At 40.5% G+C, this 13,767-nt stretch overlaps 1 protein-coding gene across 1 annotated transcript; it reads right to left on the reverse strand.

Moving 5' to 3' along the window:
* Positions 1 to 311: 311 nt before the first annotated feature.
* On the reverse strand, positions 312 to 11,741 carry LOC121870456. Its single transcript, XM_042372281.1, has 2 exons — positions 11,376 to 11,741; positions 312 to 3,860 (listed from the first exon to the last, which is right to left on the reverse strand). Exons 1-2 carry the CDS (start codon positions 11,739 to 11,741, stop codon positions 312 to 314), a joined length of 3,915 nt encoding a protein of 1,304 aa, XP_042228215.1.
* Positions 11,742 to 13,767: the final 2,026 nt, after the last annotated feature.

Raw genomic sequence — 13,767 nt, forward strand, 5'->3', positions numbered from 1 at the left:
CAAAACTATCAACAGAGGATGTGATAAATCTCTGAAGACTGTGGCTATTGTATGAGAACCAAGCTGTATGTGACGATACAAAATTGGATAAAAATAAAACTAAGGCAGTACAGAAACAAAACATTTCCTTACATCACCATCACTTGTGTTCCTGATATGAAGGTTTTCTTTGGTCGTGTTGTCAAAGGTGTGGAATGTTTTTGTTTTGTTTTTCATTACAACACGGAAGCTAATTTTATATCCTGGCCTTGCTGTTGGTGGTTCAAAGCATAAGCGTTCACACAAGGAAATTACCAAGATCTAGATAATGCTTAGTTGGTTAGTAGATGAAACAGTGTGGCAGTAGATGAAACAGTGTGGCAGTAGATGAAACAGTGTGGCAGTAGATGAAACAGTGTGGCAGAAGATGAAACAGTGTGGCAGTAGATGAAACAGTGTGGCAGTAAATGAAACAGTGTGACAGTAGATGAAACAGTGTGGCAGTAGATGAAACAGTGTGACAGTGGAGGAAACAGTGTGACAGTAGATGAAACAGTGTGGCAGTAGATGAAACAGTGGCGTGGGTAAACAGTGTGACAGTGGAGGAAACAGTGTGACAGTGGAGAAACAGTGTGACAGTAGAGGAAACAGTGTGACAGTAGATAAAACAGTGTGGCAGTAGATGAAACAGTGTGACAGTAGATGAAACAGTGTGACAGTAGAAACAGTGTGACAGTAGATAAAACAGTGCGACAGTGGAGAAACAGTGTGACAGTAGATGAAACAGTGTGGCAGAAGATGAAACAGTGTGACAGTAGAGCAATGTGACAGTAAGGAAATGTGGCAGTAGATGAAACAGTGTGGCAGTGGAGAAACAGTGTGACAGTAGATGAAACAGTGTGGCAGTAGATGAAACAGTGTGACAGTAGAGAAACAGTGTGACAGTAGATAAAACAGTACGACAGTAGATGAAACAGTGTGGCAGTAGATACAACAGTGTGGCAGTAGATGAAACAGTGTGACAGTAGATGAAACAATGTGGCAGTAGATACAACAGTGTGGCAGTAGATGAAATAGTGTGTGACAGTAGATGAAACAGTAGATGAAACAGGCAGATGAAACAGTGTGACAGTAGATGAAACAGTGGCAGTAGATGAAACAGGACAGTGTAGGAAACAGTGACAGAAGATGAAACAGGACAGTAGATGAAACAGTGTGGTAGTAGATAAACAGTGGCAGTAGAGAAACAGGATAGTAGATGAAACAGTGTGTATAGTAGATGAAACAGTGTGAGATGAAAAGGCAGTAGATGAAACGGTGTGGCAGTAGAGAAATGTAGCAGTGGATGAAACGGTGTGGCAGTAGATGAAACGGTGTGCTAGTGGATGAAAGGTGGAGCAGTAAACAGGGGTGATGAAACAGGCAGTAGATGAAACAGTGTGACAGTAAATGAAACAGTGTGGCAGTAGATGAAACAGTGTGGCAGTAGATAAAACAGTGTGGCAGTAGATGAAACAGTGTGATAAGAAGTAGATGAAACAGTGTGACAGTGGAGGAAACAGGTGGCAGTGATAAACAGAGATGAAACAGTGTGGCAGGAGGAAAAAGTATGACAGTAGATGAAACATTGTGGCAGTAGATGAAACAGTGTGACAGTAGATAGAAACAGTGTGACAGTAGATGAAACAGTGGCAGTAGATAAACAGTGTGGGCAGTAGATGAAACAGTGTGACAGTAGATGAAACAGTGTGACAGTAGATGAAACAGTGTGGCAGTAGATGAAACAGTGTGGCAGTAGATGAAACAAGAGTGGGCAGTAGATGAAACAGTGACAGTAGATGAAACATGTGGCAGTAGATAAAACAGTGTGGCAGTAGATGAAAGTTGAGGAGAAACAGGGCAGTAGATGAAACAGTGTGAAGTAGAGAAACAGTGCATAGATGAAACAGTGGGAAGTAGATAAACAGTGAGACAGAGAGGAAAGAGTGTGACAGAGAGGAAACAGTGTGACAGTAGAGGAAACAGTGTGCAGTAGATACAACAGTGGCAGAGATGAAACAGTGTGACAGTAGATGAAACAGTGTGACAGTAGAGGAAACAGGTGGCAATAGATGAAACAGTGTGGCAGAGATGAAACAGTGTGGCAGTAGATACAACAGGGCAGTAGATACAACAGTGGCAGTAGATGAAACAGTGTAACAGTAGATGAAACAATGTGGCAGTAGATGAAACTGTGACAGTAGATAAAACAGAGATGAAACAGTGTGGCAGTAGATACAACAGGATGAAACGGTGGCAGTAGATGAAACAGTGTGACAGGAGGAAGAAAAGACAGAAGAAACAGTGTGATAGTAGATAAACAGTGTGGCAGATGAAACAGTGTGACAGTAGATGAAACAGTGCAGGTAGATGAAACAGTGGCAGAGATGAAACAGTGTGACAGTAGATGAAACAGTGTGGCAGTAGATGAAACAGTGGGACAGTAGATGAAACAGTGATAGTAGATAAAACAGTGTGGCAGTAGATGAAACAGGTGACAGTAGATGAAACAGTGTGGCAGATGAAACAGTGTGGTGTAGATGAAACAGTGTGATAGTAGATAAAACAGTGTGGCAGAGATGAAACAGGACAGTAGATGAAACAGTGTGGGTGTAGATGAAACAGTGTGGCAGTAGATGAAACAGTGTGATGGTAGATAAAACAGTGTGGCAGTAGATGAAACAGTGTGACAGTGGAGTGAAACAGTGTGGCAGTAGATGAAACAGTGTGACAGTAGATGAAACAGTGTGACAGTAGATGAAACAGTGTGGCAGTAGATGAAACAGTGTGACAGTAGATGAAACAGTGTGGCAGTAGATGAAACAGTGTGACAGTAGATGAAACAGTGTGGCAATAGATGAAACAGTGTGGCAGTAGATGAAACAGTGTGACAGTAGATGAAACAGTGTGGCAGTAGATGAAACAGTGTGATAGTAGATAAAACAGTGTGGCAGTAGATGAAACAGTGTGACAGTAGATGAAACAGTGTGGCAGTAGATGAAACAGTGTGGCAGTAGATGAAACAGTGTGACAGTAGATGAAACAGTGTGGCAGTAGATGAAACAGTGTGACAGTAGATGAAACAGTGTGGCAGTAGATGAAACAGTGTGACAGTAGATGAAACAGTGTGGCAGTAGATGAAACAGTGTGGCGTGAGTAAGAAACAGTGTGACAGTAGATGAAACAGTGTGGCAGTAGATGAAACAGTGTGGCAGTAGATGAAACAGTGTGGCAGTAGATGAAACAAGTGTGTGGTAAGATGAAACAGTGTGACAGTAGATGAAACAGTGTGACAGATGGAGGAAACAGTGTGGCAGTAGATGAAACAGTGTGATAGATGAAACGGTGTGGCAGTGGATGAAACAGTGTGGCAGTAGATGAAACAGTGTGGCAGTAGATGAAACAGTGTGGCAGTAGATGAACAGTGTGGCAGTAGATGAAACAGTGTGACAGTAGATGAAACAGTGTGGCAGTAGATGAAACAGTGTGGCAGTAGATGGAAACAGTGTGGCAGTAGATGAAACAGTGTGACAGTGGAGAAACAGTGTGACAGTAGATGAAACAGTGTGGCAGTAGATGAAACAGTGTGGCAGTAGATGAAACAGTGTGACAGTAGGTGAAACAGTGTGGCAGTAGATGAAACAGTGTGGCAGTAGGTGAAACAGTGTGACAGTAGGTGAAACAGTGTGACAGTAGATGAAACAGTGTGGCAGTACATACAACAGTGTGGCAGTAGATGAAACAGTGTGGTAGTAGATAAAACAGTGTGGCAGTAGATGAAACAGTGTGGCAGTAGATGAAACCGTGTGGCAGTAGATAAAACAGTGTGGCAGTAGCTGAAACTTGGTGAGAAAGAGTTGAGACACGAGACAGAGTACAGTGAGGTAAGACAAAGCTTACTGCCAGCCTTAGAGGGCACGGGGTCAGGCTGATGCCCAGCATGGTATAGTTCTCCCACAGTATAATCTACGGATACTAACTATATCCCCAATGACAAGCTTCAGTCACAAGATATTCATTAATACACTATGGCAGGCTTTAAACACAATGTGTTATGGATTATATTAAGTTATAGGCACGGTGAAACTAATAACATGTGAGATATAGCCCAGTATGGTAGGGTTCGGACATAGGATATGAGACAGTGTAACCTGCCTAGGCATCTGTTATAGCCCCCGTTGTGGCAGGCTTCAGACACAGCCACCCCCCCTCCCCCACCCCCGCCATAAAGCCACGCCGTAGACTGCTAATTATAAGGCGACTTTACTCACAGGTTTGGGCCCGGCATTGTGCCTTTCGCCTTTATTATAATTAAATAGTAAGTTTGCTTATTCAATTCTTTTGTTAATGTCGAGTCGACGGTCGCGGCCCGTTCGAGCAGATTCGAAATTATGCTGCTCCTCTATTGTTGCTGTGAGGACGATAATGGATGCCTGTTTAAATATATGTTGGGTGGTGGGAGAGGCCAGGGTGAAGAGGGGTTGTTGAGGGTTGTTGTAGTGGTACTTTGGTGGTGTTGTGCATTGTTACAACCTGCGAGATAAGGCTTGTCGGGCCCCTAGTGAGGCGGCAACAAGGTGTGTAAGTGTACTGTACGTCAACCACAACCTCTAGTGCCTCTCCAGTACATGGTGGTAGTGGCAATGATGACGTTGGTGATGGTGACGGTGGTGGTGGAAGTAGTGGTGGTAGTAGTGGTAATGGTGGTTGAAGTAGTGATGGTAGTAGTGGTAATGGCGGTTAGGGTAGTGATGGTGACAGTGATGAGTGGTGTTGGTGATAGTGATGTATGTGGTGATGATGGATTTGGTGATGATGAGTAACTAGGTAATGGTAATAGTAATGATGATGGCGATATGTACTGTACATGTTCAATTGCGTTTTAAGGGACAGACGTCAAAAATTAATGATATAATACCAAGACTAATGAAGTCAAATAATTTACATATAGATTAATAGTCTTTTATGCAGTTGAACGCTACTACCCTGGTTGACCTCTCCTTAGAAAACTATCTCTTGTCCCTTTTTCACATCAACACGATAATTAGATTTAATATTATCAAAATTTAACAGGGAAGATAGAACAAAAATGCTACCTACACCTATTTATGCTGCTAATATCTTATGTAACTCAGAACATCAGTCATAATCCTTCCTTACACAATACAATCTCACTCTTAAGCTTAAGCACTCTACACACTTTCTCACACAAATATATTCTTTTGTTTACCCATTAACTCTCACGAACACACAAATTATACTCCAGTACTATTCTGCCTATGGACGCCTGTGTATTAGTTTCTTGTGACCCCTGCATTATTCATGTCTTGTTACTAAATATTTGCACCATGTAGGCATCTTGGGAACAGTTATCCACCACAATTATCATATTTATCAATCATATATTTTTTACCCCTAATTTCCCCGTTAATAAACATAGAGGTTATCTGCCTTTCCTCCCATACACGAGGACAACACGATAGGTAAAACAAATGACGAAGAAATTTCCACAAGTGTCATCGATCACACCAAAGAACAAAAAATTGAAATACCTTAGCTATTTACAGTATGTTGAAATACAGACTTGAAACTGAAGAACTAGATTACTATTCCTGCCTAACAAGGGACAGAAGAGATCACTAACAATCACAAACAGGATGGACAGCACGGTGACAATTCTCCCTCTGATTACATAATAATGGTTGTCCCTCGTGTAACGAGGATGGCTGGCCCAAGGGCCACCTAGGCGTGAATTTGTTAACTTTAAGGTGTAGAAGCTGTCGCCAACACCACACCCACACCCTAAGTTAACAAGTTGCATGACCCAGTGTCAAGGAATAGTCCGAGAAGACCGGACAACTCGCCAACTGTATTGGCTAACCAGTACCCCGGAATACTTCGCAAATCGATTTACATCCAGGTTCCCAATTACTGCTGGGTAGACAGAAGCAAATGGCGTATAGAAACTTGCCCATAGTTTCACCCTGCCCGGGGATCGAACACGGGTCCGCTTGCTTGCGAGGCAAGAATGCTGACCATTTCACCCTATCGCTTGCAACAGAATAATGCCAGTCGGTCTAAGTCTCACATTTCCGTATTTCTTATGACTCCTCTCCTTAGATGTCTCACTGATAAACAAATTCCCTCATCTTCACTCTCCACTCTATCGATGTACTGATTGTCCTGAGGAACTGATTTCAAATTTACACAGCTTTCAACCTGAAGATGGATATTGTCGCCCACCCTGGTTATGCCAGAAAGTACTGCACGCACATTTAGAATCCTTTGAGTTCACCAATGTTTTGGAGGACAATGATTCTGCAATTTTCACCGATGAAATTTCACTTTAGTCTTCAACAAAATCTTCTGTGTCACTTCCATAGTTTGCTCGTGACTTTACCGTACTGTTTTTTTCGTGTAAAATATTTCCCGGATTAATTGTATATACTTTCTAGCCAACTCCCTTGTATCTAAGTCTGTACACTAGCTCATTCATCTGTGTCTTCTTCACCAGTAGCACCTAACACATTACCTTGAAGCATTGTGGCCAAATAACAGTAGGAGTGGTGAATATCCTGCTGGGGAGGCATGTGAGGTGTTACTGTACCACACTAGAAATACTTAAAGGACAAAACTATTTTTTCCCTTTAATACACCAAGTGCCAAGCATATCACATAAAGTTACATTAAATAATATTTCTCCCATGAACTGCTGATAATTTTTCAGTCTCCCTAATCTTGCCAAACATTAGTGATCCACCAACATCGTTGTGTTTGTGGTAGTCTGCTGGTTTTGAATAGAAATAGCTGGAACATTACAAGGGATTACTTCAGCAATCCTAGAGCATCATAATATCAGGTGGTTTTCTTTTATACCGTCAAATCTACTGCTAACATATATCCCAGGGCCTCTTGCTCCTAACGTTTCCACGGCCACTGGACTCTTGAGTCATTGCGTGCTTAGACTCAACACAACTTTTCCAATTCTCGACATATCTCGTCACAGCCCAGTCTCTATTTCGGGATTCAAAGTTGTCACGACAGTCCTAAAATTGCCTCACCCGTGTCTTCCATGCTGATATCAACTCCTTAATACCAGTTGTTTCTTTAACTTAATGCTGTTGTTATCCACGCGCGAACGCACGCACACAAAATTTAACTCTAGAACACTTTTATGTGCAGTATATCAGGATATTAAATGAAATCTTAGCTTATACTCAAAGAAAGTAATCTAAAGTGAAGTATTTGACTATTGAGACGAGATATTTCACTAATGATGTGAAACATTTGACTATTGAAGCAAAGCATTTGACTAGTGATGCGAAATATTTGATTACTGAATGAAGTATTTGACAAGTGATGCGAAGTATTTGGTAAGTGATGTGAAATATTTTGATTAGTGAAATGAAGAATTTGACTAATGAAGTGAAGTATTTGACTACTAAAGACAAGTAGTTGACAACTTAATTACTAAAGAGAAGTATTTGACTAGTGAAGCGAAGTATTTCACTACTAAAAAGAAGTATTTGACTACTAAAGAGAAGTGTTTGAGCATTAAAGAGAAGTATTTGACTACTAAAGAGAAGTATTTGAGCACTAAAGAGAAGTATTTGACTACTAAATTACTAAAGAGAAGTATTTGACTACTAAAGGGAAGTATTTGACTAGTGAAGCGAAGTATTTGACTACTAAAGAGAAGTATTTGACTACTAAAGGGAAGTATTTGACTAGTGAAGCGATGTATTTGACTACTAAAGAGAAGTATTTGACTACTAAACTACTAAAGGGAAGTATTTGACTACTAAAGAGAAGTATTTGAGCACTAAAGAGACGTATTTGACTACTAAAGAGAAGTATTTGACTACTAAATTACTAAAGAGAAGTATTTGACTACTAAAGAGAAGTATTTGACTAGTGAAGCGAAGTATTTGACTACTAAAAAGAAGTATTTGACTACTAAACTACTAAAGGGAAGTATTTGACTACTAAAGAGAAGTATTTGAGCACTAAAGAGACGTATTTGACTTCTAAAGAGAAGTATTTGACTACTAAAGAGAAGTATTTGACTACTAAAGAGAAGTATTTGACTACTAAATTACTAAAGAGACGTATTTGACTACTAAAGAGAAGTATTTGACAAGTGAAGCGAAGTATTTGACTAATGAATTACTAAAGAGAAGTATTTGACTAGTGAAGCGAAGTATTTGACTACTAAAGAGAAGTATTTGACTACTAAAGAGAAGTATTTGACTAAAGAGAAGTATTTGAGAGAAGTATTTGACTACTAAAGAGAAGTATTTGACTACTAAAGAGAAGTATTTGATGACTAAACTACTAAAGGGAAGTATTTGACTACTAAAGAGAAGTATTTGACTAGTAAATTACTAAAGAGAAGTATTTGACTACTAAAGAGAAGTATTTGACTAGTGAAGCGAAGTATTTGACTACTAAAGAGAAGTATTTGACTACTAAAGAGAAGTATTTGACTACTAAAGGGAAGTATTTGACTACTAAACTACTAAAGGGAAGTATTTGACTAGAGAAGTAAAGTGTGGTGCTGTAAGTTGTGAAATAAACCACGCACTCCTAAACTGTTAACTACACTTCCGACTAAGCCTCAAAAGGGTGCCATAAATATCAACGGATATCCCACAGAAGCATTAGCCTCACCAGTAACTATCAATAAACTCTGGTACATGTCATATTATTATTATTATTATCTATTGTAATCTACTTTTAATGCTAAATATTATGGCATTGTGTTCACTTGAAGCATTTTAAATCAACATTATCCAAACATTAACTAAATTCCGATTAAAAATAAAGACACAACATCCAGGTCTTTGGATTGATATAGATATAAATAATAATGATATAATAACTCTTACTTCAATGCATAAATTTCAGTTTCCTAGACTATCATTAATCGTTTAACCCATAAATGTTTACACGAGCCATAACTGATTTCTTCCACTAAGGTTACTGAAGATTCTTTAAGTCTTGTAATAAAAATGAATTGGTTATATTATTTGATGATTTTATTTAATGACTTAGAACTATTGGTTATATTATAACATAATGCTATTGTTCCGCCCACACACACACACACACACACACACACACACACACACACACACACACACACACACACACGCAAAGATAGATAAGGATAAACAGGAGTAACATATATGTAAGAAGACTGGACCAGGTGATCAAACGATAACAGAGATAAGGTAGAGATAACGAGGGGAACAGCAGGTAATGACCAGGTGTGTATTATTTATTACAAACATCTAGGATAATTATAACTCAGCATGACTATAATTATTGCAATGTTAATTAGCAAGCTTCGCACCAGGATATTTCTCTTAAGTTAATTGTCATGTAGAGACGAGGTACTCCATTACCTATTGGTTTATCACTTAAATAACTAATGGTACCTGCTGTATCTTGAGGCACGTGGGGGAGAGGGATGAAGGGAGGAGGGTGTGTAAAGGTAGTTGGGGAGGAGGAAGGTGGGAGGGGAGGGAAGAGTGTGAGGAGATAGATGGGGAGGAGGAAGGTGGGAGGCAAGAGTATGAGAACGTATTTGGGGAGGTGGGAGGGAAGGGTGTGTGAAGAGTTAGATGGGGAGGAAGGAGGTGGGAGGGAAGGGTGTGTGAGGAGTTAGACGGGGAGGAAGGAGGTGGGAGGGAAGGGTGTGTGAGGAGTTAGATGGGGTAGAGGAGGGGTGGTTGGAGGAATGAGTGAAGGAAAATACAGAGAGGTGTCTAAAAGGAAGAGGAAGACATAGGCAAGATATAGATATGGGGAGGAAGGAGTGAAGAAGGAGGAGGAAGGAGTGAAGAAGGGGGAAGAGGATGTGAAGGGAGTATAAGAAGGTGCTGCCATGGAAGATTAGGGAACGAGGGGGAAGAGGAGAGGGAGAAGTTTAGTTAACAGGTGGAAGAAAAGAAGATGAATAATAAGTAAGATAGGAGAGAGAGAGAGAGAGAATTAACAGGGAGTACGGGAGAGATAATTGACAGGGCCAGAGGATCAGAAATAAGTATATGGGGATGGGAAATAACGTGACCGACTTGTTGTACTATAATGGTCATGTGACACCCTCCCCAACACCTCCTTTATGTACTGTACGTTTACTTAAGTGTACTTTAATATGTATGCTTTCTCAGGTATACTTGTTATGTGTACGTTGTGTGTACTTTGTGTACATTACTATCACTCACTGAAACTAACAAGGGTGTACATTACAATACACTCACAGAAACTAACAAGGGTGTACATTACAACACACTCACAGAAACTAACAAGGGTGTACATTACAATACACTCACAGAAACTAACAAGGGTGTACATTACAATACACTCACAGAAACTAACAAGGGTGTACATTACAATACACTCACAGAAACTAACAAGGGTGTACATTACAATACACTCACAGAAACTAACAAGGGTGTACATTACAATACACTCACAGAAACTAACAAGGGTGTACATTACAATACACTCACATTTACCTACACTCGAGAAGTCTCCCCAGGTTCGGCAAAATATAAACAGAAAGAGCCTTCAAGGTCACGCAAGGTCACGCGGTGAACAACTATCCCCTCACAAAACCCAGTAGGCCACGGCACGCTACGTGATCACACGGGTTATCTCAGAGGGCTGAGGCCACTTGTCAGTTATCTCTAAGCCAGTCCTCTCGTGTGCTGTAGAATGAAGGAACAAGATGGAAAAAAAAGAATGCGATAGAAAAGGGTGGAAGAAGAAAGAACAGATAAATATAAACTGGTGTCTATTGCAAGAGGATTATGTCACCGTATGTTGCAGTTGACTGACCAGGTCCTCTTGCATGAATATAACCAGGTGGTGTTGCAGGAATGTGAACAGATGATGTCGCAGGAGTCTAAGCAGGTGGTGTTGCAGGAGTGTAGCAGGTGGTGTTGCAGGAGTGTAAGCAAGTGGTGTTGCAGGAGTGTGAACAGGTGAAGTTGCAGGAGTGTAAGCAGGTGATGTTGCAGGAGTGTAAGCAGGTGATGTTGCAAGAATGTGGGTCGGGGGATGTTGCAGAAATGTGAGCAGGGGATGTTGCAGGAATGTGAGCAGGGGATGTTGCAGGAATGTGAGCAGGGGATGTTGGAATAGATCACATTCTTATGATGTGAAAGTCACTTCAGATGATAATGATGGTGGAAATATCTAGTGTAAACAAACAGTTGACAGTCACTAGGTGAGGCTTCTCTAAAACTAAGTCTGTGGTGATCCAGTAATGAAGTAAAGAAAGTTAAGCAGCTGATCTATAAAATTCTGATGCCTGAAAATAAATGATCTAGAATGGAATATAATCTTACTTTGTAAAAATCGAAATCAGTTGTCACACGCTGAAGCCAGGAACGAACCAGAAGCCAAGACAATGTGTATAACATTGACACTAACATAACAATGTAGATCTTAGTAGCAAAACCAAAGAGGATTTGAGACGGAGAAATGGTGACCGAGCAGTTTATGTTGTGGTAGTAGAAAAACAGGTTAGCAGAAGCTCTCAAAGCGTGGGAAGCAGGAGTAGGAGCGGCAGCAGCGGTGGAGCGTGGCGGGGGGAGCCGGAGAGATAAGCGGTGATGGAGGACGTGCAGAGTCGCAACATGACCGCTGTCGGACCCCCGCTGCGACGCCTCCAGGATGCGACAGGAAGGCCTGGAACCGGCAGGGTGCGACATGGACTCTGAGGAGGATACGGGCTGATAATAGGAAGAATAGGAGGTAGAGGGTAGTAGGGAAGGCTTCTGTTATTTCCTTTGGAGTTTTACGAGTATTGCAAAAAAAAATAATAATAAATAAAAAATAAAAATAAATAAATAAATAAATAAATAATTATATATATATATATATATATATATATATATATATATATATATATATATATATATATATATATATATATATATATATATATATATATATATATATATATATATAATGGAGGAACATATCCTCTACTGTCAAAAATGGGACAAATATAAAAAAAAATATTACAAAATAAAATAATTACTCACGAATAAAAACATAACTCCCCGAGGTTGTGCTTGCTTAGTTATTGGCAACGGTCTGTGAAAGGTAACGTGTTGTGCTTCCTTATCAGCCACCGTTTCAGCTTCGTGACCAAGAGCCCCTAATATATTCCCCTGCCCCGGGTGCCTGTATTTTTTGTGCCGCTCAGTAACCTTTTTTTTTGTGGTGTTCTTTTTGTGTTCAATGCAACCTTCTCCATTATCTCCCCCTTTTTTCTAGCGCGGCTGTCTTACTCCATCACTTTTTTTGTTGTTGTTTGCTTCTCGCTTCCTGTATTGCTTTCTGAATTACTGCAACTTTATCTGTTGTTGTATCTCCGTGTAGTTCCTATGTGGCTGCTGTACCTTATTTATTTTCCTTCTCGTTGGTATCTGTTGGTGTTAGGTCAGTACATCTGTCTCTTGAACCTTCTCTTCACTTTCTTACATTCTTTTTTTTATAGTAATGCCACCGTAAATCCTGTTGCTGTGATTCCTTATGTTTTTTCTTGTTCTTTATTCAGTAATCTAGTTTTTTAAGTCATTATTGTTTTAATTGTTCTGTTAATTGTTATTTTTTTTTACTTGACTTACCAGTACTGTCACTCTGCTGTGGTGGCGTCTGCTGTCACCGTCCTTTACCATAATCATCTCTCAGACACCTCCATCACTTGAGTCTCTGGCTGGGTTATATGAAGGTTACCAGGCATGCCTTTCACGGCTCTTTAGATAGTTTTATGCCCTTAGTCAGTAGTCACACATCTCACCTTACTGTTACTTTATGTTATATTATATAGCTCGTGACTACCTCCTACGTATCTCACTGCAGTCACCTACCCTTATACCCTGTCAAGAGTGTCCACCAGTCGGCCATTAGTCAATCACTTTACCATCTTAACCATCCTGCGTTACCTATATCTGGCCAGTGTCTGATCTGTTCTACTGAAGGTGGAAGTTTTTTTTCTTTTTCAACTCGGCTGATCTTGGTTATATGGTTCCGTGTGTTCAAGCAACAGCTAAACAAAAGTCAAGGTCACAGATGAAAGTCAAGATATCTTAGGTAGGAACTGAGTGTAGTGTTACTCCCAGTGTACCGACCAGCCTCTCACTGTCCAGCTCTCTTGTTATCCTGACAATGGTTCACAATTACTGTACCAGCAAACCTCCCAGTACGCCTTCTACTGCAGCCTTTACCAGAGTACCTTCACAGAGTACTTGTCATACGCTAGTGTCACCTGCAGTTTAGTTTGTGTCAGTTACAAGCCTGTCATTGTTCCCTACCTCTCGATCATTGTTCCCTACCTGTCGACCATTGTTCCCTACCTGTCGACCATTGTTCCCTACCTGTCGACCATTGTTCCCTACCTGTCGACCATTGTTCCCTACCTGTCGACCATTGTTCCCTACCTGTCGACCATTGTTCCCTACCTGTCGACCATTGTTCCCTACCTGTCGACCATTGTTCCCTACCTGTCGACCATTGTTCCCTACCTGTCGGTCATTATCCCCAATCAGCTTGTTAGACAATATTATCTGCCTGAAAATGATATGTTAATTTCTGCTACATTCTTACCAGTGTGCTCAGCCATCATAAAATTTTCCCTTGTCACCTGCCAGTTTTTCTTAACAGCCTGCCATTGTCGCCTATTACTGGTTCCTGTCAGGCTGTCAGTATAAGTTGTCAATATCAATTACT

The sequence above is a fragment of the Homarus americanus genome, unplaced genomic scaffold, assembly GCF_018991925.1.
Source record: "Homarus americanus isolate GMGI-L3 unplaced genomic scaffold, GMGI_Hamer_2.0 scaffold37313, whole genome shotgun sequence".
Classification (NCBI taxonomy): Eukaryota; Metazoa; Arthropoda; class Malacostraca; order Decapoda; family Nephropidae; genus Homarus; species Homarus americanus.

Bases quoted from the DNA above. Each gene is read 5' to 3' on its own strand.
- LOC121870456 (XM_042372281.1), bottom strand. From the start codon at position 11,741: ATGTCGCACCCTGCCGGTTCCAGGCCTTCCTGTCGCATCCTGGAGGCG. The intron at 3,861-11,375 runs GTAAGATTATAT...TTTCTCACCAAG, and splicing joins CTGATTTCGATTTTTACAAA to TTTCAGCTACTGCCACACTG.